Below are 25,384 nucleotides of genomic sequence, written 5' to 3' on the forward strand. Positions count from 1 at the left end.
ATTGAGTAGATTTATTCTTACAGAAAGTAAGCTTTTCTTACCTCAATACATTATTTTACAGCACATTTATCGTTTTTTATTTTTGGTTTTTTTACATCTTGGATTTATGTTAACGTGGACTTATATTCATAGCGTTGAATAAATAAAAAAGGAATACACAAAAAAGTCTAATTGAGTTGAAATGTCACAACTTCGGATTTACGGATTATTGTTGACGCTAACGGCTTGCCATAATATGGGAGGAGGTTTCCTAGGGATCGCTGTCACGGACTGACAGGTCGCTCCCACCCGGTGTAGCCGTTAGCTCGGCGGTACTTTCTGCTGCTGCCTTGTCTTGGAATGCTTTAGCGCCAGAGAGCGAAGCGAAAACTGAGATGCGAGAACAATAAAACTCCAAGTTGGCTTCGTTCAAAAAGGAAAACAACAACAGCCAAACCACTCCGGTTGGAGAGAAAGAGGTAAGAAACGCACAGAGTTAGCCACGGGGGGCTAACATTAGCCAGCTTTGCTGCCCTTGGATTAGTTAGCGAGCAAAGTGCTAAATGCAGGCAAGGATATGGACTAGCTAAACACCCCTGTTAACAAACATGGATGCTGGTTGCTTTCGTTTGATGCGGTGCTTGGAGATTATCCGCTTTAACCACAGTTTGATTCCGGAACCAACCTGTTTTTGGTTCGCTTCTCAAATCTTTGCTCAGTTAAGTTATAACTACAATTCGGACTAGCGCTGCTTTCAGGTTTAGTTCTTGTAGTAACCCACATTCTGCGCTTTTGATGTCTCAGCTGACGTCTGTGTTTGAAACATTAGGAGAGACAGGTGCATTTAAGCTGATGGATAAATATGTTTTTTATTTTTATGTTTTGCCTTTTCAGCGGTTACAGAGCAGTAGGAGACTTTGTTTCTAACGCATTATGTTTGAATTCATGATCGAAATAATTCACGAATAAAAAAAATAGCTTTTTAAAACCGATTATTCATCTAGATTTGCAGGTATTTTCCTATCTTTGAAAGATTTCACTATCCAGGATATTCAGATTTCCTAAAAAAAAAATAGTAGGTTATATGTAATATACACGTTATTCCCTCAGTAGCAGTCACTGGAAACGCGCTAATCTGTCGGAAATGGGAATAAGTGACAAATAAAATGCATCAAAACAATATCCCACCATTTATAATCTATAACCAACACCATGTTCTCTTTGATGAGTTTAGGCAAGGGAGATGTTATCTTGTAATTCCTTTATTTTCTATTTGATTCTATCAAGGAACCTGTGGTAAAATTTTTGTGCAGTTCTTGCCATTAAAATTTCCCTGTATTTGGGGTTTAAACCACTTTTTTAATATTCAATTTCACTTTTAAGAGGAACTAGAACATGTGAGTAAATAACGGAAGTGTTTGACATTTTGTTTTTTAGATTTTATTGTTTGTTTTTTAGGATTCTTTATTGTCCTAATTAAAGGGTTTTTTTTAATACATTGAAGTTAAACAGCTAGTTGTTCTTAGGGCAGCAGATAACGATTATTTGAGTTATCAAATATCGATAACGATTAATCAATCAATCAAATAAAAATTGACACATTCTGCTTATTTTTAATGTAACCACATAAGTCTTAGAAATGCATTAACATTTTTAAATGAACAAATGAGTCAATTAATTTTTAAATGACAAAATAATCCTTTTATTCCATACAATACAATAGCATAATGTTCCTTTAGCTACGCTTGATTATCAACATTTTCTGCTATTCTAAGGCATTGTTACCTTAACTAATAGGTGCAGTGTAAGGCTGATCTGTTACTATTTTTCATCAATTGATTAAAAGTTGGAAACCAATAAGTGCTTTATCAGATATTTATTTACAGAAATAGAACCAGGTGAGTTCTAGGTAGAACATGTTTACAGACAGAGAGGGTTTTTTCATCTTAAATGTAAATATTTTTGTACAATTTTAGCTTAATTACTACTCTGACTGTATTGTTCTTTTAGCAAATGGTTGTTTTTAGAGTCTCTGTACTCAGATTAATGATTATTTGATTACTAACTTAGCAGATGATTGTTACAATAATTGATTAATCACAGTCAATCCAATTAATCGTTTCAGCCCTAGTTCCTTTTAGATATTTTAAAGTCCAAAATGAATGTTCAATTATGTTTCTTTAGTTGCAACTTGTAATTTATTAGAAAAAAGCAAAAATCATGTGTGCAAATTTGGCCTCAGCTGGTTATAAATGGTTTATATCCCAGTAGGATCTGAAGGAAGTGTTACCAAAGTGTGAAAACTGAAAGTTACAGCCAATCAGTGCATGTGATGCTGCAGTCACATGCAGCTGACATGAACATGGGCGAGGTTTAACAACAGCTACGACTTCCGACGGTCAGCAATAAAAACCCTAACTTGAAATTGCAAAAGCTGCAATAAAAGACAGGAGACCAAGAGCAGCTGTAAATAGAAGGTCATTTTAGTTTTACAAACATTTATAAAACAAAACTGCACAAATATTGGTAATATAAAGAATCAGGAGCAATAAAGTGATCTCACAACTATTAAGAACTTCAATGGCACAAACCTAAAAGAAGTAAAATCGTATAAAATTTATACTATTAGACTCCAATAAGTAAAAAAAAAAAATGCTGACATAGAATCCTAAAAGTCTGTAAACTTTGAGCTGATCTTACATGAATCTGAAAATTAATTTAATAACATTCCCCTATCATCATGGATAATAGGTAACGAAGGTAAATCTATATGCAGTCGTTCCATGTTGCTTTAGTCCAGATTATTCCTCCTTTGTGCTGCGCTGTTAACGTGTCTGCATCCATTAAGAAAACCAGCGAGTGAATGCTGACAGAGTGCCGATTCACCATCAGCTAATGAATTGGACTGGCCCTTTATAGCCAACAGAGAGTGAATCTCTCTGTTAAACATGAAGCTAACGTTTTGCTTTGGTAGCACTCTTAATTTTAAATTAATTGGAACTTTTAAATTAAATTAGTTTTGCTTCAAATGTAATCACCAGTTTACCTAAATAATGACTGATTAATAATATTTTAAACCAAGTGGTGACCAAAATCCCCAAACTGAATGTATTCATTCCCCAATTAACAACACAAAAATATAATTACAAAACAATAAATGCAACGTTCGCCTAAATGTTTACACTTATTTACCTTTTTGGGATTGTTATTTTTTAATTCTATGAAATGTTTTCAGTTTATTCCCTGCAAAAAAGTAAGATTTTCTTGTACAACCTTTTGCTGTATTTAGCCAAATGAATTGGACGGGTGTACCAAGGTCTGTGTTTGAGTGGCAGTGGCAAGACTTACTATTAAATAAAAAATATAAAAATAAGGCCTAACTAAGGAAACATTTTGTGTTTTACTTAACACTTTCCGCGTAAGAAGATATAAACTTTAGAGATGCACAATATATCGGCACTAACATATCGGTATCGGTCCGATTAGTGAAACTGGGCTAATATAACCAACTGATAATTGTTTTCGTCTTGTTGCTGTCTGTTACTGGTCAGTTTTTTGTTTTTTTTAAAGTTGTTGAGATGTGCAGAGAAATATTTATAATATCGATAAATGCTATTATCAGTATCAACAGCAATGTTAATATCGGCCCAAATTTTCATATCTGTGCATTTCTTATAAACTTGCCACGGAAAATTTCATCCTAAAAAATTGTACAAAAAGTGTTGGATGGCTAAATTTGTGCCATTCTTAAATTATTGGTCACACAAAATTAATTCAAAGGCCACAAATGGCCCCCTGGGCCGCACTTTGGACATATTATTATTGATAATTATTGATTAGCTTTTTGTTTTAAATACCTGAAATGCTATCAAACTAGTGGTTTGACCTTTCCTGTTTTCTGTTTTATCCAGTTTTCACTCCATGTTGTATTTTATTTTTAATCAATTATCAGGCTCAGTGGCAAAACTTGAAACTCCACAAGTTACTCAGCAAGCTGTTGCTAGGTAACCAGGAGTTACCAGCAGGTTGTTGCTAGGTAACCGAAGAATGAGTGAGTCAGTTGATTTCACCAGACTTTATTTAATTCCCTGTGAGCAATAAATGACTTAGGCCATTACTTTAGGAAGGTGACGATATTTAATATTCAATCAGATGTATTACCTATTGAAATTGATCATGTGTCTATCATGATATATTATTACTGAATTACTATCCAGCGCTGCTTTAAACTAATGGATCATTGCTGATTGTATCATCTTCTAGCAGCGTTTCATTCGTTGTTATCTCTGAGGAGCCAAACAGAAAGTCATTCTGTGTCATCTTCAGTTGAAAGCAGAAACTCAGGTTAGATGAGCTCGGATAGGAACCCATCTGTCTTTCCATCTGTGTTGATTCTGCATTTCAAAACACTTCAGTCCTCAGTTTTATGATGGTATTCAGTTTGAGCTGCGGTTGAAACGGATCAGTTGGAGCTCAGAATCAGAGCGGCGTTTAGTTTGCTGTGTGTTTACAGCAGCTGTGTTTACTTTATGTCGGTTATAGCAATGAGGACACTTTGCTGATTCTAAATAAACTTTAAATTCTAATGAACATTTAACACTGGAACTGGAAGACAAGTTAAGACATAGAAAGTTTGTAGAAAGTCTCCCACTTACAAACGTTGGCCAGGTGAAATGTGATTGGCCGCTGTGTGAAGCCTCCTGAGCGGGTCAGACGTGATCGTTCACACACACCAGAACGGTGTCAGTGTGCCGGTAATCCCACCGCTCCTGATGAATTGTCCTCATTGGGTAATCCTGGCCGAGGGAGGGCGGAGAATCGGTGTTACTTCTGGTTAATCTCCAGAAGTAACACAGGAAGTGCATGGCAGCCAATTCAGTACTGACCATATGGCGTCACGACGGACTCCTCAGAGGATGGCTGGTTCTTGTTCAGCCCACATCCGCTGTTCTCTCTGACTCCGTCTGAATAGAGGTTTTGGTTTTTCTTCAGATTTTTCTTTTTTATATAAAATTCACATTTTGCACATTTTTGGGTCTCAACAGCTCCTAAAGCCCAAGAGCTTAAAAAAACCACCCCGCTGTTTTTTTGGCAGTAAGTTAATGCTTCTTTTATTGTCTGGAAATGAGCTGTTTCAAAAAAAATCCCGCCGTCTCCTAGCAACCCCAGCGGAACTCCAGAACTTTGGGTCAGCTGGATTTACGTGCCGAACAACGGCTGCTGGAAAAGACAAGTGTTTTGTTGTTGACTTACCATCCAGAAACCACTTGCTGCATTCTTGTTGGTTGTGCAGGAGGCTCCACTTCTGCTTTTCAAAGATGATCACAATTAATAATCTACAAATGTAGTAATTGATTGATAACTGGAGTGAACAGACTCAAAAAAGAGAAACATTTGCTAGAGAACAACACACTGAGAGCAGTAACTAAGCCGAAGCTATGCAAGAAAATAAAGACATTTTGTATTTAAGATGGAAAAAAACTCTTTGTCTATAAATATGTTTTACCCAGAACTCCTCATGTGGCAGTGTTAGATTCAAATCATTCAAATTCTGTGAATTTGCTATCCAATTAATTGGATTCATTATTTATAATTTTTTTCACATGTTGATGTTTGAAGTATTTTGCATCTTTTGGTACAAATAATCAAGTGTTCACTAAAGTAACACTGTTCAGTTTTAGGCAATAATATGTTTAATTTCTTCATTAGAAAAGAAATTGTATTATTTGTTTATTTGCATCTTTTAATATATTTCTAATATTATATTAATAAAGCCTGAGGTGAAAAATATTCAGATCTTTCCATCCGATTAATCGTCAAAGTAATCAATATTTCTGCTGTTTATTAATTACTGAGGGCTGCACAGTGGCGCAGTTGGTAGCATTGTTGCCTTGCAGCAAGAAGGTCCTGGGTTCGATTCCTGGCCCGGGGTCTTTCTTCTTGGAGTTTGCATGTTCTCCCTGTGCATGCGTGGGTTCTCTCCGGGTACTCCGGCTTCCTCCCACAGTCCCAAAACATGACTGTTAGGTTAATTGGTCTCTCTAAATTCTCCCTAGGGGTGAGTGTGTGTGTGTGTGTGTGGTTGTTTGTCCTGTATGTCTCTGTGTTGCCCTGTGACAGAGTGGTGACCTGTCCAGGGTGTACCCCGCCTCTCGCCTGGAACGTAGCTGGAGAGGCACCAGCAACCCTCCCGACCCCATTAGGGACAAAGGTGAACAGAAAATGGATGGATGGATTAATTACTGAACTCCAAACCTGTTTCCTGAGCTAAGCTGCAGGATAAATCAGCCTGAGTTTCGTGCTGCTATTCTGTAACTGTCTGCAGCAACCTTTAATATTTTAATATGATTTTTTTAAATTAAATGTGTCCTCCACTGTTTGTTTTTGTCTGTTTAAGGGAGAAGCTGAGTGAGAAGGAAGAAGAGAGCAACAGAGCGACCATGGACCACCAGCGGCAGAGGACTCTGTCCACTTCAGGAGAATCGCTCTACGTTGTCCTCGGAGTCGACAAGAGCGCCACAACAGAGGACATCAAGAAATGTTACAGGTGTGCAATAATGTTGACCCACAGGGGAAGGAAATCCCTCTGTTGCTGTGATGTTTTCTACCACTAGAGGGAGGTAGAGAGCTGTAAGAGGGCCTTTCTAAAAAACAAGCTACGATCATCCAGGCTTATGTCCCATCATTAGGAGACTATGGGAGGTATTTCAGAAACAAACAGGAGAATGTTACACATGGTGCAACAAACCCTGAGAGATCATAGGATTGTTATTAAATGCAAGGTTAAGGAAAGGAGAAGAAAAGACATGTTTGGTACCAATACTGAAGCATCCTGACCCAGTTGGGCCTCCTTCCAATTCTGCCAAGAATAAAAAGTGAGACTCTTGTTCCTAGGTCTGGTTAAAATGCCAAACAAATCAAAAATAATTTATCTTGTTTGGGATAAAGGTGCCTATAGTGGAGGATCCTTTGGTACCAGTCCGTTTGCATAGAAAGTCTGGTTCTTTTGTGGAGGCAAGAATGCACAACCGGGCCTAAAAAAGCAAACTCCAGTCCGCCTACAAACCTCGGTTTGGGTTCGGTTGAAGTGAACTCTGGTTTGGTTAGAAGGCATATGTGAACTTTAGTGGACCGGCACCAGCTCCAAAGGCAGGAGGTGGACTACAGCGCAGGGCATTCTGGGTAAATACAAGCAAAACAAACTCGTTAGCCTAGCATTAGCAGGAGAAATGACTGTGATAAAAAAAAAAAAATCATACAATTGCTAAAATGTGATGCTACTCCATTTTTGTTTCCATTTTGTGAAGAAGGAAGTTGTGCTCAGTGTCTTCAGAGGTTTTTGTGTCGTTTCCTTCAGTGGTTCTTGGTGCAGCGCCCCCACAGGCCAGGAGGGGAACAGGTTGGGTTTGTGTCATTTGACTTGGTGCAGCTGTAGCAGCTGAAAATGCAACAAATTTGGTCACCAATCAAACTGATTCTACCAAACTATCGGGTGTGAAAACAGCCTGAATCAGAAATCTGATGTGTTTCTTCGTCTTTCTAACTCGCAGAAAACTGGCGTTGAAGTTTCACCCGGACAAAAACCCGGACAACCCAGACGCGGCTGAAAAGTTTAAAGAAATAAACAACGCTCACTCCATCCTGGTGGATCCCACCAAGAAGAACATCTACGACAAATACGGCTCCCTGGGCCTCTACGTGGCGGAGCAGTTCGGAGAGGAGAACGTCAACACCTACTTTGTTCTGTCCAGCTGGTGGGCCAAGGTGCGTCCCTGTGACCCACTACAGTTTGAAGTTTGCTTTTTATTGTAGATGAAGAGAACTTGAACACTTTTCTAGCCTCTTTTGCTCTCTTTCCTCCCAATCACAATATCCAGGGCTTGTATGGAGGCTTTGAATCCTTGAAAATGGTCTGGAAAGTGCTTGATATTCAAACCGCACAGTTTTGTAAGGAATTGTAGTTTAACGCTTGCTTAAAAGCCTACATTTAGAAAGTGTTATTTACGGATATTTAAAGATAATAAAAAGACCTTTTTACCCTCGCTGCCCAAAATTAAATCAAACTAAACTTTTCTTGTTGTTGATCAGTTAGAATTACAAAACATATTTCTATTTGCTAAATGTCAGAAAACCTAGCAAGACCATTTTTTTTTAACTTTCTTTGTATATTCCTCAAATTAAGCTTTTAAAGGTAATTTATTTGAACACAATTTGTTTGGATTGTTTCAATGTGATGAATATTTATTATTTCCAATAGCTCAATGACTAATTGATTATTTTGGTGATTTTCTGGGGATTTTTTTGAGGCTTTAAAAACAGCGTTTAGGATTAACTTAATTTGTGATTTCTCACATTGTGTCCATGTGACCTTTGCCCCCCAGGCTTTGTTTGCCTTCTGTTGCCTGGCAACAGGTTGCTACTGCTGCTGTTGCCTGTGCTGCTGCTGTAACTGTTGCTGCGGTAAATGTAAACCCCGGCCGCCGATGGACCAGGAGCCCGAGTTCTACGTGTCCCCTGAGGACCTGGAGGCCCAGATGACTGCAGACGAGAGAGGTGAGGACCGGGACGCTACGGCAAGCCGTCTTACCATCAAATCTGTTTCCTCTGAATGTCCGTGATCACATTCTGGATGTCTAAGGATTTATTTTGGCTGCTGTGAATGGTAATTTAAGATATCTGTAGTTAGTTTCTGACTTAAAAATAATAATTCAAGATATCTTCAATTACATTTTGACGAGTCTCAAATTACGTCACCAGATTCGTCATTTACATCCGTTTTTACAGCTTCAGATGTCATGTAAAATCAACTGTTTGAGCTTTTCTTTATGTTTATAATGTCAGAAACATACCTGGAGTGTTGTTTTGATTCTTTTATTTAGTCTCCATGGTAACCATTCAGCTGTATAAAATGGCCGGGTGGACTTAGCCCCGCCTTTGAGGCACAGCTCCTCCTCTAAGCTTTTTATTCTTTTTATTTTCTTTCTGTGATTTTTTTCTTTCTTTTTATCTTTTTCCTTCTTTCCTTTCTTTCTCCATTAGTTGCATTTTGCTGCATCTGCACTTTCTGTTATCAACACATTCAACAAAAATAACATGAAAATCGATCAAATAAATAATTTTTTTGAATCGTTGATGTTTTTCTTGTTTCTGTTTTCTTCTAGACGGCAGCGATCCCATCGTCCTGCAGCCGTCATCGGCCACAGAAACCACCCAGCTCACCTCTGAAGCGCACCAAAGCTACAAAACCGACTCCTACTAGACACACACACACACACACACACACACACCCACACACACACACACACAGCAGAAAGAGGCTGCTAGGGCTGGGAGGTGCATCCACTTATTATTAATATTTATGTGAAACAGCATAAAAACACATCAGTATCGGGTGGATTTAGCTGCACCAACTTTAACCCACTCACTCGTCTTCCTAAAGACGCTGGAGCTTTTTGGACAAACTTTTGCTGCTGTTTCAGTTGCGTTGCTTTGAGCTTTGTGTTCACATCTCTGTTAACATGTCACATTTTTGTGGCATCAAAATGAAACTGCAGTTGAAATTAATAAATCTGTGTGGAATGCAGAATAATTTTAAAAATGGACTGGCAAAAATTTGCTAAATCGACCCTAAAAGTTGCCAAAAGTTGACCATGTCTAGTTGCTCAACGCCGTTTTCAAAACGTTTATTTTCTGCCACTTTTGTTAATTTGGATGCATTTCTGAATTGAACATAAAGCTGTTTTTATCTGGTCACAACAGAGAAACACCACCACAGCATGATGCTGCCATCACCGTGCTTTACTGTGGCAAACATACTTTTTGCCACATTTAACAATTATATTAGTAATAGATTATTCTGACGATTAATCGATTACTCAGATTTTAAAAAATGCAATATCTGGACTTTTTTTCCATTTAACAACTTAAGATTATTTCACAATTTCAAAATATGTAAAAACATTCTAATAAACAATTAAACGTAGTTTTTAAAATAACTAAATAAACATTTTATCATTTTCATATACAGCTCTTTCTGCTTCACGTAACATCAATACTGTCTTGAGTTGACCTATTGGCTGTTTTTTTTCAATTAACCAATTAATAATTAAGAAGGAGAATGTGATTAATAAGAGAATTGTGCAGAATTTCAACCAGGTGAAGCTGAAACTGACACCTGAGGAGTTCTGGGTAGAAAATACTTACAAGCACTGAAGGTTTTCCATTTAAAATGCACAATGTGTGTGTGGTTTGTTCAGATTTGGTTTAATTACTGCTCTGAGTGTGTTGCTCTTTCAGCTATTGGCCTTTTTTTGAGTCTTTTTTACTCCAGTTAACGATTCATCGATTACTACATTAATTGACGACTATTTCAATAATCGATTAATGGTGATTCATTCCGGCTCTAAAATGCTGGACTTTATTTTTGAGTAAATTATGTTAACTACATCTTTAATATTTTTAAGAAAGAGACTGAATCCTGCCTTTCTGAACGGCACCTTTTCATTTTCTTCATGCTAACAGAATGTGGCGTTTCAGCAGGAATGTGCTCAGAGAAATAGACATTTTTGTAAAAATTTAAAATTGAAACTAAATAAAAGCTGATTCTGAAAGGACATTTTGGAACTCCAGCGTTAGTTTGCTGAACCGCTCGGATGTTTCTCAGCAGATCGGGATATTTTAACAGAGGAAAGCTTCAGTTGGTGCTTTTATTTATCTCCTCTGTGTGTAAAGATGCAACCCAGCCCTAACAGCTGCTCTCTCTCTCACACACACACACACACGCACGCACACACACACACAGACACATCCCTGCCAGTTTTCCACTTCCCCTCTTTTTCAACATCATCCTGCAGATTAAAGTAAACGTGAGCTCTTCGTGTTTTTTTTAAAAAATTTCAGGTATGAAATTAGGGGAAGAATAGGGACAGTAGCAAATTAATCATTTGTTCCAGTAGCTTTAATTATATCAGCCATGACCCATCAGAACCAAATCAGCTGTAAAAATTTAATTGTTCCTTTAAAAAAAGTACTTTGATGAAATATCTAACTTTATGCAATAACATTTAACAGTTTTATTTAAAAACAAAAATGTTTTTCTTTGAAGATGGGAAATTGTTCCAGCTTATTTGAATAATTAATAATAATTTCATGTCTGTATAATCACCAGCATTACTTTGAATGCCAGATTATTCTTCCTGAATCTACAAAAACGAATTATGGAAACTTTCCAGTTTAGTTATGGGATTTTGTCATTCCCATCAGATTTAAGAACCAGGTGCCATTTTGATTTGGGTTTTCTGTTTTATCACAGCTGATTCTTCCTCTTCTCCATTTCTGTTTCTTCTTATATGAAGGTAGGAACATGAAGGAACTTATGAAGGTTTGTTCAGTGTTGAAAACAGAGGCCACAGAAACTCTTCTGGTTTCAACCGGCATCTTTGTTATTGGAAAATAGCTCTAGAACAGTAAAGAAGCGCCCCCTAGCGGCCATCGCGAATTTATACACTGATTTTACCCGGGGTTTTTTTGTTTTTGTTTTGTGAAATGGTGAAAATGCTGTACATGTTGTGTAAAGTTACTGTAGATTTTACTGTGTTTTTTGTTTGTTTTCTTGTCTGCATCTGTATTTGCTTTCTCTTTGTTTTTGTTTTCCTTGTTTATGTGGTTCATGAAGGGATGATACTGATATCCAAAGTCTTACTTAATCGTGTTTTCGTAGAAAAGCAGTTTACAACAATCGATCTCATGAAGCGAGATTTATTTATCCTACATAAATCTTTAAGCGAACCGAATCAGTTTTATAAAACTGGGCGTATTTATTCACTTTGATTCTATTCTGTAGCCCACTGCTACCACAGCATGTTAGGGGCAGTATAAATATAGAAACAAGAAAAGAGGAGGAAATTCCTACAAAACAAAAAAAAAAATCTGAAATTGAAAAGTCAAAACATGTGCTACAAAAAAACTCTGAAATTTATCTCAAAAATCTGAACATTTTTTGAGAAAAAATCAGAACATTTCTCAGTTTGAAGTTTAAAATTTGCAACAAAAAATTACATTTTGAGATTAATTGCAGGAATGTTAAAAAAACCCTGGAAATTTCAGTCTGAGAAGTCAAAAATTTGCTAGAATAAAACTGAAATTTTGAGATTAACTTCAAATTTTGTTGAAAAAAATGTCAGAAATTGTAATCTCAGAAATTTGCTATAAAAAACTGAAACAGATGTTTAAAAAAATTCACTATAGAAGCTCAGATATTTCCAAGGTTTTTTCTCGTACTTCTTTTTAGTTTTTTGGCCGAAATTTCCTCCTTTTCATATCTATAATGTCCCTAATAGGCCGCCATACATCGCATCACTTCCTCGTCATGTTTTCATGCATATCATGAGAAACTGCTCTGCTAAAATCCTTCCATCACATAAATCTGCGAAGTGTTTCAGGGAATCTGCAGGTTTCGCTCTGCAGCGAATCCTGACACCTTCATCGTTCAAAACATTGACAGAAAATAATCCAGCAGCGTTTTTGTTTAATTTATTTTCTCTTTGGCATTTGATTCTTAGCCGGTGTGTGAAGCGGATGTTTAGAGTGTTAGCCCTGCTGTACATACGCAGCCCAGCCTGTAGATAGGTGGAGGCTTTTCTGTTTTTAGCATGGACTCGTGTTTTTACCTGTCGGCCGGAGATGTGTGTGAGAAAAATACATGAAGTGTCCGATGTCCTGTTGGAAAATAAACAGTTCTGATGCTTGAATTTCTCACTGTGTGTTTTATTAATGACTATATAAATAAAAAAACTCAGAAATGTGGAGACTAATCCCAGAAATTTGTTCAAAAAAATTCCTCAATTTTCTGAGATCAAAAAGTCAAAAATTTGCTAGAAAAATTTCAGATTTTGACATTAAGCTCAGAAATTTTCTAGAATAAAACTTGTGAATTTCAGTGTTAAAAGTCAAACGTTTTCTTGAAAAATTTCAGAAATTTTCCAGAAAAAAATTCTTAACACATTTTGACTTTTGAAACAGGTTTATTGAACATTTCTGAGACTAATCTAAAGATTTGAGTTTTTGTGCTGCTGCTGTTTACCGTGATGTTTTCATGTTTACCGTGATGTTTTCATGTCAACAAAAGAAAAAAATGGGTTTTTTTGCATTAATTTGAAGTTTTATTTCTTCTGCAAACCTTTAACATAAAATATGTTTCCATTATTGCAAAATCAGCTGTTTCCTTTGGCAAATAAGATAATAATTCATATTTAGCACCTTTTCGCAGGACATTAAGGGTGTAACAGAAGACGGAGCACAGCATGGCAGAGTCTTATTCTGTCCACATACCAGCCGTCTCCTCATATGGTGTGTGTGTGTGTGTGTGTGTGTGGAGCTGAAACCTGACTCCAACACACACCAGTCCGAACCCCAGTGTGCATCCTGGTTCTCCTGCTGCTGCGGTCCTGATCAGGCTGTGGCTGAGCAGCAAAGCTGAGGAGGAAGAGGAGGACGAACCGGTGAGGAAGAACCGGACCCAGGAAGAGAACCGGGCTCAGGTAGGAATCGGGCTCAGGTAGGAACCGGGCAGTTTTCTCTCTCTGTTTGGTTTCACGTTGATGGCGCCGGCCCTCGTTGAACTTTTGCTCCGTCTATTCTGGGAGGCAACACAACTGAGTGACCCACTAACCTGCAGAAGCAAAAAGATCTCCGTTGAGCTTCACCTTAAGGCTGCGGTCGGCTATTTAAAGTCTGACTGCTTTTGCAAAAGTGCAACAAAAACAAGAATAAATAGTTTAAAAATGTAGGCTCATCTATTATCTCCTTTTAATATTTTTATTAAAATATTTTTGTTTGATTTTTTCCAACCTTTTGTAACAAAAAGTTGCTCAAAATATGTAACTTCTGACTTTATCAAACCAGAAACACAAATGTAAGGAACACAACCCGATGTTACAAAAACTGACAGCAAAAATTTAGGTTATTTAGCTTTATAAGAAAAAAATGGGGTTCAAATCAGATTTTAACCATGTTATTTATAAAGTCACCAGTTCAAACAAAATATTTAACTAAAAATCTAAATATTTAGTTGAAAATCTAAATATTTAACTTGCTAAACAACTACTTAGCTTAGTGCTAAATGTTTAGTTGCTCAACTAAATATTTAGTTAGTAAGACAAATATTCACAAAGTATTTAGCTACCGGGCCAAATATGTAGGTCAAAACTAAATATTTAGATTCAAATTAACATTTATTTAGTTGCTAAATATTTTTGAATATTTAGCAACTAAATATACAGCAAAAGCTGTATATTTTGCTAAAAACTAAACATTTAGTTTTTTGATTAAATATTTAACTTCAAACTAATTATTTAACTTACAAACCAAATATTTAGTTAGCAAGCTAAATATTTAGTTGCTAAGCTAAATATATACTTTGTTAACTCAATATTGAGCTTCAAACTAAATATTTAGCTTCAAACTAATTATGTAACTTGCTATCTGGTTTGTAGCTAAATATTTAGTTTGTAAACTAAATATTTAGTTTAAAACTGTGATGTTAATAAATGAACAACATGGTGATATTGTGTAATTTTGCTGACATATCGGAACATATCTGCAAATCAACCAAAAGAGAGAAAGTTTAGTAGATTCTTCATGTGTCCAGCAGCTGCTCTGATTGACGACCAATAAGCCGAACTTCCTGTCCCCAGCAGCCGGTTGCCATGTCTCTGTCGGCCGACCTGAGCTGCCTCCAGAGCAGCCAGGGCGCGGAGCGCGAGGCGGCGCTGGCGTCGCTGGAGAAGCAGCTGATGTGTCCGATCTGCGCCGACATCTTCAGCAAGCCGGTCGTCATCCTGCCGTGCCAACACAACCTGTGCAGGAAATGCGCCAACGAGCTTTACCAGGTCAGACACGCCACTGTTTCTGCACCGCATAGCAGGAATAACACAAACACACATTCAGGGTGTGTTTGGATTATCTGAGTCTAAACTGGGACATGATGGTGGTTAACTGGTATGAACTGGTGTGATGGCAGCAGTAGGACCAGCTGCCATCACCTGGATGAGCCGCTGTCGTTCCGACTGTGAATTACTGGAACCCAAAATTAATCTAACCTCAATGTTTACTACAAAACAGGAGAAGAAGAAAACGAGTTAGTTTTTCAAAGTCATATTTGTCGCAGTTTCTATCTTAATATTTAATTAAAAAGTTAAATATGCAGTTTTCAAACTAAATATTTATTTTCTGAACTTGGTTTCAAGTGTCTCTTGAAACTTATTGGAAGCAGAAGTAAGAAGTCAGTTTACAAACTAAACTATAAACTGAAAGTTTAGTTTGTAAAATGAATATATAGTTTGAAAGCTCTGATCAAATTATTATGTTTTAACCAAGCATCTCTAATTATTTCATTTGTAAACTAAATATTTAATGACAAACTTATTACTTAGTTTGTTAATAGATATTTAATTCTAGAATTATTTAGTTAGTAAACTGGGTTAAAATCTTCCTTCAAACTTATTGGAATCAGAAGTAAACACAATGATTTGAACTAATTCTCAACTAAGGGTTTAGTTTGTGAACTGAGTACCTAGTTACAAATAACTAGCTAAATATTTAATTAACTATTTAGTCTGTAAATAAATGTTAAACTACAGACAAATTACTTAGTTTGTAAACTGAATATTCAATTAGAGGGGGATTACTTAGTTGGTAAAGTAAATAGTTAACTCTAACTATTTGTAAACTAAATGTTTAGTTTGAAACAAAATATTTACCTTGCTAACTGAATATTTAGCTACAAAGTAAGCAACTCTGAATTTATTTTGTGAACTAAATATGTAGTTAGGAACTTTAGTTTGTTAACTAAATATTTTGTGAGTAGACTAACTATTTAGCTTGCTAATTAAGAATTAAGTTACTAAGCTAAACATTTAGTTAACAGATTGTTAACTAAATAAATAGTTTAGAGCTTCATATTTAGCTCCCAGCTAAGTCTTATTGTAAGATCTTATTTTGTATGAACTTTGCTAACTAAATAGTTTGAGACGGTGCCATTTATTAATTAGTTTTTTCCTCTAACAATCAGCTAAATAACCCCAATTGTTGTTGTTCATTTTTACAAACAGCAGCCTGTATTAATTTCTTGACCAAACATTTCAGCATCATTTTATTTATTTATCTTTGGTTTGGTTTCTATGTGCAGCCATCTTTGTTCCACGCCAGAACCACGATGCTTGTGAACAGCGGCCGTTTCCGCTGTCCGACCTGCAGACACGACGTGGTGCTGGATCGCCACGGCGTCTACGGCCTGCAGAGGAACCTGCTGGTCGAAAACATCATCGATATCTACAAACAGGAGCTCAACCAAATACCAAGGTGGAGGGAATCCGCTAAAAATAACAGAAAACGCTGGGCTACGTGACGCACATCCGATTTTTAGGGCGCAATAACGTCACTCAGAGCGCGTGCTCACTGTTAGGCCAACCGCCATATAAAAAGAAGAAATGCTCCGTCTTTGTGGAAGTAAACATAGATGCTAATGGTGCGGCATATCTTACGATTTTCAAGTTGTTTTCGACCGAAGGCGGTAACTTAATCCTCGTTAATCTCCGCCATGGTTGTTGTTTTTCTTCCCGCTTCCGCTTGTCAGGACGCAGATTAGTGACGTATGTCGAGTATCAATGACGTTCAGATAGGATGAAGGAGGCCTGGCCGAACAGACTCAGGTCACATTGGAAAAGATCGGATATCAAGTAGCCCGGGTCCCGTTGTTGTTCAGACTGTCGTGAAAAGATCAGATGCAGGTCGCATTGAGACAAAAGAACAAAAAATCTGATTTAGTAAGAGCTGGGTAGTAACTAACTACATTTACTGAATTACATTTACTCGAGTAACTTGTTTTCAAAAAAATTACTTTTAGGTGAATTTGTACTACAATGTATTGTTTACTTTTACTTGAGCAATTTTATCATGAAGTATTTTTGCTCTTACTGGAGTAAAATGTCTACCCACTGAATAAAACACAAACATGTTTTAACCAAAAATTCACCAGACACACACCTGCAGTTTTTTTGTTTTGTTTAAGTTTCACAAGTTTTTTTATTGAAAGAAACTGATTTGGAAAAAAAAAATCAACTGATTTTGTTATGTTTTTACTTGTATAAATTATTGTCATTTTGGTCCTTAAAATAACAAAATTTCCACTTAACCTTATATTTTGGTCCATCTGATTATATCATTTTAAATATTGAATGATTTATAATTTCATCAGTTCCTCTGTACACGAGTAGACTTTTTACCAAATACTTTTTACTCTTACTTGAGTAATTTCTTGGATGCTACTTTTTTCTTTTACTTTAGTAAAATATTTGGGTTTTCTACCCGCCTGTTGTTTCGGTCTCTTCAGGCTGCAGTGTGAACGCAGCCTATTAAGGAAAGTGCCTGAATGAAGACGTGTTATATCTTCCTCTCCAGCCCGCCTCCTCTTCCTCCTCCTCTTCCTCCTGCTGAGGCGACCTGTTCTGATCATGAAGGTGAAAAGTTGAACATCTACTGTCTCACCTGCCAGCTTCCCACCTGTTCTTTCTGTAAAGTCTTCGGAGCGCATCAGAACTGCCGGGTGGCTCCTCTGACAGACGTCCACCAGCAGAAGAAGGTGAACCGAGCCGCCATGTTGGACGCATTTCAAGCTCCACGTTGCTAAAATAAATGTTTTGTTTTGCAGGATGAGCTGAGCGAAGGCATCAGTTCTCTTGGGGAGTTTAGAGACAGAGTCCAGGCTCTGGTCAGTGACATAGAAGACACCTGTAGAGCCGTAGAGGTATTCAAAATGCTTTACATCATAAAAACATCATAAAGCAAGCAACAAATTTCACATTCTGTCAAACTCCATCATCAAATATGTTGATCAGTGTTCCAATTATTAATCAAAGGCAACTCTAAACTACCACAGTGTATTAGGGCAATTGCAGGTAGAAAAAATGGAGTACATTGCTGCCTAAAAACCCTGAAATTTTGATAATAATCTCAGAACTTTTTCTGATAAAACAATGCTGGGAAAATCTCAGGAATTTTCTTGGGAAAAAATGAGAAAAGTTCAAAAGTAAAATATTTTCTAACATTGAAATTTACAAAATTTCCGAAAGTGGCAAATTTTCAAGTTTTGAAACTCAGAAAAACTCCAGAAGTTGAAAATTTGTGAGAAAAAACACACACATTTTGAGAATTTCCTTGTTTTTCCTGGAAAATTTGAGATTAATTTAAAAATTTGAGTTTTTCTGGCAAATTTTGAAAATTTTCAACTTTTCAAACAGAAAATTTGTAAATTTTGGGAAAAGACAAAAGAGAAATCCTCCAACTGCTAAATTCTGATGCCATTTTTGTTTAGAATTTGTGAAGAAGGAAGTTGCGCTCAGTGTCTTCTTCAGAGGTTTTTGTGCCGTTTCCTTCAGTGATTTTTGGTGCAGCGCCCCCACAGGCAAAGAGGGGATCAGGTTGCTCAAACGGGTCGGTTGGTTTGACTCAGGAAATGTAACAAATATTTCAGTTTGGTTCCCAGTCAAACCAGATCTACTGGACTATCAGATGTGAAAACACCCTTAGATTTGATCAAAACTAACTGACTTGGTACTGTATTTGTAATAAAGGACAGGATGACATTTTCTTTAATTTCCAGATTTGTATTTTAATTGTGTACAGGAGAGCTACAACACCCAGAAACAGAACGTGTGTGACAAGTTCAGCTGCATGTTTTCCATCCTGGAGGAAAGACGGAAGGTCAGAATTGGTGTTTTTATCTGATTATCTTCACTTTTATGCAACATAACGTTTGTTTCAGTGTAAGCGCCATCTATATTTATCATTATAAAACACTCACTGGCTGACATGTAGTTTATATCAATACATACTCTAAATATCTATGGATAATTTTGTCCTTTCAGTGCAAAAACACAAAATCTTACCAAATAATTTTGGCCTAGTTTCTAGTGCAAATATTTTATTGCACTTGAAAAGAGGGAAAACTAATTAATAAGTAGCTTTTCAGCGAGAGAGGAGTTCGCTTTCAGTCAATAATTCCTCAGTATGGATGAAAACGAGCTAGGCAGATTATTTCACTTATAACAAGATGTTTTTCCCCCATGCTACAAGTTAAATGAACTAATGGAACTAGAACTGGGTTGCTAGGTAACGGGCTGGGCCAGGTCGGTGTTGCTAGGCAACGGTGCAGGGCCAGTTGATTCTATAAGTGAAATAATTTGCCAACGGTCTTTTTTATTAATATTAAGAAATTATTGACTTAAAACAAGATTATATACTTCACTGAAAAGTTGCTTCTGTGTTAATTTTGTATTATTTCAAGAGTATTAAGATATTTGTACAAGAAACAAGACCAAAAATACTCTGCAAGGTTTTGTGTTATCTGCAGTGAAACTGTTTCTGCTTTAAATTAAGCGAAATAAACGTTTCTTCTTCTTTGATTCTTATGATTCCTGAAGGTTATGACGCAACAAATCAGCTCTGAAGAAGACGAGAAGGTAAACCACACCCAGATGCTGATGCGTTGCTATGGCGATAGCATGGAGGCCAACAGGAAGCTGCTGTCAAGCGTGGAGAGCAGCATGGAGGAGCTGGATATGGCTGCATTTGTTCAGGTGAGTCACACCTGTGCAGGTGAAACCGGCTTCTCAAGAAAGACTGTCACCATTAAAAAAGGTTTTTTTCAGAGTATTATTTAGCATTTTATTCTGTTCTTACCATGATAAATCTGAATTATTACAGAAATTTTCTCAAAATTCTTTTATTTTTTTTCATCCTACTCTTAGAATTCAAAAGAATTGACCTCTAAGTAAGTATTAGAAACAAAAGAAAGCATCACCTCATTATTTTTTCCCTCTGTACGTATTATTTTCTTTCCTCTCCTCTTCCTCTTCCTCTTCCTCTGCAGAGTGATTGCAGCGTCCAGCTCCAGTCCATCCGAGACACTGACACCAGGCTATGACAGTCTGAGTCTCTACAGGTTTAATTTTAGCAAACAGGAAGAAATGCTGAGGAGCATAGACTTTGACAAAGGTGAGCAAGAAAACAAAACTGGAAGGAAAAAATGAAAATGATTCTTTTCTGAGTGTAAGAATAAGAGATTCTTCTTTGGGAGCAAAATTAAATTTAGAAATTGATAAGCATAAGTTTAGTTTGTAAAATCAAGGAGAAATATAATAGTTAACGCCATAAAAAATAGATTTTATCTTCAAAAAAATACTTTAAAAATACTTTTTAAAAATATTACTGGTCGATATTATTATCCAATATATATTTCTATAATGGTCCATAATCAATATTTACTGATATTTTATTATGTTTCTCTATCATCTGGACACTAAAAAAACAAACTAACTGAGCAACGCATGAAGCTGTTAGCATGTACAGCTAACATTCATTAGCTTGGTCACTGAATAGAAGATGCAGCTGTTAGCATGTACAGCTAACATTCATTAGCTTGGTCACTGAATAAAAGATGCAGCTGTTAGCATGTACAGCTAACATTTGTTAGCTTCTTCATTGAACAAAAACTGTAGCTGTTACCATGTATTGTTACCAATAGTCAGTCTAATCAATGAACGAAGAAGTGTTAGCATAAAAAGCTCAAATTAGTTAGCTTGTTCACTGAACAAAGCTTGCTGCTGTTAACATGTATTGGTAACGTTAGTTAGCCTGGCCACTGATCAAAACTTGTAGCTGTTAGCATGTGTTTTTGACATTAGCCTGGTTACTGTTAGCATGTTCTGCTATTATTATTTAGCTTGATAACTGATCAAAACTTGTAGCTGTTAGCATGTGGTTTTGACATTAGCCTGGTTACTGTTAGCATGTTCTGCTATTATTATTTAGCTTGATAACTGATCAAAACTTGTAGCTGTTACCATGTGGTTTTGACATTAGTTAGCTTGGTCATTGAACAAAACATATAGCAAATCTCACCAACTTCCTGACTTGCATAAATTCCAGCTGGGTGTGATGCTACTAAGATAGCAATGCTACATCTACACACCTACCCAGTGTAAGGCTAGCAGGCAGGTTTTGTTCCTGCAATAAAGATTTTGTTGTTGCTCAGATAAAATATCTAAAATTAAATAAAAATTACACCACTAGGAGAATTTTCATAAAAACGATGTAATTCCGTCTTTCCACTCTTATCAAATTTTTAATCTATAGACTCCGTCAGCACTTCTGACAAGTAAAAAGAAACTTCACCAAATAACATTAGGATTTAATAGAGATGTTTTCAAAGAACCACTGATTATTGTGTGTTTTCTCTTTACTAGTTGTAGAAGACATTTGTGAAGAACCAGAAGTCAATCCAGATCCAGAAGAACCCAAAGGACCTTTAATCCAGAACACAGAACCAGAACTATGTCAGGAGCCGTTAATCCCGGACCGTCACGCTTTGGGAGAACCGGATGAAGAGCCACTTCCACCTCCCATCTCTCCACCAGTGGAACCATTACAGCTTGATGAACTGGGAGCTGACCCAGATGCTGCAGCTCCTGGCCCAGCGGCCGGTTCTTTAGAGTCTGCTGGAGAACATTTGCAGCTGGAAACTGATGGTCCAGGTTCTGGTGACGTTGGACCGGGTCAGGTTAAGGTGGAGAGAAAGGTGGAGCGGGTTGGGGCCGAGACACGGCAGCCTGTGAGAGAGGAAAACCTCAGGAAAGACCAGGAGGGGATGAACACTCAGCAGGTAGGGCATCAGGTCCGGTTCTGGTATTATTCTGTTATAGAACCGACCCGAACCGCACCAGTCCTGGTGTAGCTCCTTCAGTCAGAGGTCCGTTGAACAGTGGTTGTGTTTCCATTAAAATGTTTTTAAAACTTTGCCAATATTCCACTAAAATCGAAAAAACTTAATTTTGCAATTGCGTTTTTTAAAACTAAATAAGAAACAGAATCAAAATCACAGTGGAGTTTGTTCAATAAAAAACACGCCGCTCCATCCTCCTCCTACTACTTCCTGTTGTCCTCTTTGTTGTTTCCTCCAGTAGTAACATCTTGTTGTTGATCATGTGACTCGTGTGATGTGAAAAAAAACAACCGAAAAAAGCCAAAAATGTATAAAAATACAAGCATTTTGAACTTAAGATGAAAGAAAGAAATCTGTTCTGGCCAGAATTACTCAAGCAGCAGTTTTAGCTTCACCTGGATCAAATTCTGGAAAATAAATCTCCTATTAAGCTCCTTTGGTTTTCAAAGTATTTATTGGTGAACCAGAAAAATAATCACCAGACCAGCCCTACGTTGAGTTGATATTAAGTTTAACTGCCCTCCTTCTGAAGGACAGACAGAGCTTTCCTTCAGGTGACGGAGCTCAAAGCTGTTAGCGCAGCATTAGCATTAGCGCTGCACTCTGGGAAACCCTGCCAAAGGGTAACATTTCAGAGCAGGTGATATGCCACTAGGCCATGGGGGGATTCCCCCTTCAACACATCTCGGCTGTTTCTTAAACCTGAATCTAGAGGAACCATCTTAAAACCTCCAACAACTTCCTGCTCTGTAAACCAGGGATGGAAAAATAATTCTCATTTTGGCCCAAATCAAATCATGATTTGATCAAACTTCCTAACAAACTGTTAAAATAGTAATAAATAGCTGTCTCTGTATTTGATAAGTACTTCTTAAAGATGCAGTATGATGTAAATGATCCAAGATAAATGTCTCTTATGCGAGACTAATAAAATGATCTTATCTTAAAATTGACTCTTTTTTAGCTTTCCATTATGTTTTAATGTTTTTCCCTCACCAAAAACAAACCTGGAGTGTTGCTTTGATTCTTTCATTAATAATTGAGAAATCCTTTAATCTCCATGGCAACAATTCAGCTGTGTAAAATGCCTGGGGGGAACTAGCCCCGCCTTCCAGACGTAGCTCCTCCCCCACAGAGCTCCTTCAGACTAGCTAGCAACAATTAGCAAACACCTGGTGGAACTGCTGAGCTCATTACTGCTCAGTAAGAAGCTGGTAAAAACGTTAAAGGGTTAATAGAGGAGCAATGTTGGGACGACTTCCTGAAGGCGGAGCTCTGGACGAGCTGGAGTTTTTAAAGAGACAGGCCCAATTTCAAGGCATTAATTTACACAGTCAAATCTCTTTTAAGTCATATTTGACATAGCATTTTTGTAACAACTGAAGGGAACATAGTTACTTGATTGTGTTAAATAAAGTTGTTTTCCCCCTCAAATTGTCAACTTTGCAAACTCAGAAACTTCCTTGTCTTTCTCTAGAAATTTTGAAATTAATAAAAAAAATTAATTTTAAAATGTTTTTCCATGCAAATTTTTAAGCTCAGAAAATTCAGTTTTTCCTATAAATATTTTCAGATTAATCTAAAAATGTCAAGAGGTTTTTCGCAGAAGTTTATATCTTTCTCTTTTTTTTCTATCTATCTACAGTGGCTTCAAACTCGCATCGTCATTATCGTAATTATTCGTTTTGGAGGTGCTGCAGCTTTGATAACGCTTCCTTCCTGTTGTTCCTCCAGATTGTCACACTGGTCTTCTACCTTTTGGGCTTGCTGGTCATCCTGCTGAGGTTCTGGTCTTACATCGGCTGTTTTATTTACTTGTGAACCCAGAAGAGAGAGACGGACATGAATCAGCGCCTCCACGCAGGTCAGACCGCGCGGCTCTTCTTTTTGTTGTTTCATCGCCCTTTACTGACACCCTGTGGTTAAATCACGCAACTACAGTTTACATTTCAGACTGCGGCTGTTGGATTCATGAAGCCCATTTCTGCTATGAAAGAAAAACTTTTGAAATTTTGAAGACATAATTTCGACATAATTTCGACTTTTAGGGTCAATTTAATTTCCATTTGGGATTAATAAAGTATTTTGTATTTTAATTTGAATAATTGTGACTGCTTCTGTATTTCATAATCATGACTAAATCATAATTGTTAAGAATATCAAAATTATGATTTTAAGTGTCATAAATATGACTTAGGACATCAGAACTATGACTTTGTATTGCTTAATTTTTACTTTAAATCTCAAAATTATGACAGAATATAATCATTTTGATTTTTAATATGACAATTATAAATTTAAAACAAAAAAATTGGGACTTTAACTCTCATAATCATGACTTGGAAAAACAAAATTAGGACTTTGTATCTCAAAATTATGTCTGGGACTCATAGTTATGATTTTGAAAGTTTAAATTATTACTTTTATTTTTTTGGCTTCCTGAGATCTTAATACTAAAATATAATTGTACTTCTTAACTTTACCAAAGAAATATAATAAAATTGCTCATCTTAAGACAAACATTTAGAGCTTTGCAGCATCTTCTATAAAAAAAAAAGTTTATAATTGCCCCAACAACATGGCTTGAATTAATTTACTTATTTCTTTTATTTTATTTTATTTTTTTCAGAAGAATACAGAGAACCAGAGCTGTCCTTCCTCCGGTTCTCCTCGCCTTTCATCATCCTCCTCCTCGGTTCTGGTCCTGGTTCTTGGTAGATCCAGTTTCTGTGTCTCTCAGCTGCAGCAGGAGCGGAAAAATGAGGCTCTTTTGCTTCATTCATGATCATTTTTAAAACCCAAAGTGCCACAGGAAGTTATTTTCTGTATTATTTTAGTTGTTTTGATTTGCTGCAAACTGCAGATTGTTTCTTGTTTTTGTCCAAACTTTGGTCTTGGTGTAAAAATCTAAGGGTGTCTCAGTACATTTTGGGTTTTTTTACTAGCTCGAATTGCTGGATGGAAACTTTAGAACAAATCAGATTTGCAGATTTGATCGTGTAAAACGTGTTTTTGTAGATTTTGGGGGATTAAAACATAAAGTCACGCGTTTCTAATCTCAGAATGAGTTAAAATATAAAGACAAATCCCATCAAAACATGCCTCTGATGTCATTTATCCACCAAAGTTTTAGAAACGGATGTCCTTCAACGGTTGGAGGCTGTAGCTTCCGGTTTGGGCGGCACGTCTTCAAAATAAAAGCATTGAAATGTCGCCACGTATGTCTAAATAGTAAAACCAGTATTTGTACTTGACAGTATGTCAGAATATTTTAGTTCCTGTGTGGAAAACAATCTGGACAAACTTTTACAACTTTCCAATTCAAAGGAGCAATAGTAATGTTTTTAGATTGAATTTGTAGGAAAGGTGACGTTTTTTCAGAGACTTCCTGGAGATAAATCACTGATTTATCTTTGTTTTCTTTTCTTGAATTAGTGCACAATATTTTAAAGCATAACACATGGTTTATTTAATTTAACTTTTGGGTAAAAAAATATTTTTGAATTTAATTGAATGCCTTAAGAAGTAGCAAAATACATAAATTAACTAAATATGACCTTATTTTTTGTTTTATAGAGCTCTTTTTTAATAGCTGCTCTCTCAGTTGTTACCAGGATCACATATTTA

The 25,384-nt window shown here is 36.6% G+C and overlaps 2 protein-coding genes across 6 annotated transcripts; both read left to right on the forward strand.

The window, feature by feature from the left end:
• Window positions 1-258: 258 nt before the first annotated feature.
• Window positions 259-12,728, forward strand: dnajc5ab (DnaJ (Hsp40) homolog, subfamily C, member 5ab). Of its 2 annotated transcripts, none has more exons than XM_032560476.1 (5): window positions 259-458; window positions 6,377-6,526; window positions 7,530-7,743; window positions 8,361-8,532; window positions 9,141-12,728. In XM_032560476.1, exons 2-5 carry the CDS (start codon window positions 6,420-6,422, stop codon window positions 9,236-9,238), a joined length of 591 nt encoding a protein of 196 aa, XP_032416367.1. In that variant the 5' UTR covers window positions 259-458; window positions 6,377-6,419; the 3' UTR covers window positions 9,239-12,728. The 2 variants fall into 2 exon arrangements, with proteins under 2 accessions (XP_032416367.1, XP_032416375.1); XM_032560484.1 differs by lacking the exon at window positions 259-458 and adding an exon at window positions 6,143-6,190.
• A 366-nt stretch (window positions 12,729-13,094) lies between these two features.
• On the forward strand, window positions 13,095-25,011 carry trim101 (tripartite motif containing 101). 4 transcript variants are annotated; one of them, XM_032560341.1, is made up of 12 exons: window positions 13,095-13,517; window positions 14,627-14,867; window positions 16,166-16,338; window positions 17,437-17,617; window positions 17,687-17,782; window positions 18,661-18,738; window positions 19,458-19,613; window positions 19,785-19,807; window positions 19,907-20,031; window positions 21,282-21,697; window positions 23,492-23,621; window positions 24,387-25,011. In XM_032560341.1, exons 2-11 carry the CDS (start codon window positions 14,685-14,687, stop codon window positions 23,576-23,578), a joined length of 1,518 nt encoding a protein of 505 aa, XP_032416232.1. In that variant the 5' UTR covers window positions 13,095-13,517; window positions 14,627-14,684; the 3' UTR covers window positions 23,579-23,621; window positions 24,387-25,011. The 4 variants fall into 4 exon arrangements, with proteins under 4 accessions (XP_032416232.1, XP_032416223.1, XP_032416241.1 ...); XM_032560332.1 differs by having other exon boundaries at window positions 14,630-14,867; XM_032560350.1 differs by having other exon boundaries at window positions 14,673-14,867.
• The last annotated feature ends 373 nt before the right edge of the window (window positions 25,012-25,384 follow it).

This window comes from Xiphophorus hellerii, chromosome 1 (genome assembly GCF_003331165.1).
Source record: "Xiphophorus hellerii strain 12219 chromosome 1, Xiphophorus_hellerii-4.1, whole genome shotgun sequence".
NCBI lineage: Eukaryota > Metazoa > Chordata > Actinopteri > Cyprinodontiformes > Poeciliidae > Xiphophorus > Xiphophorus hellerii.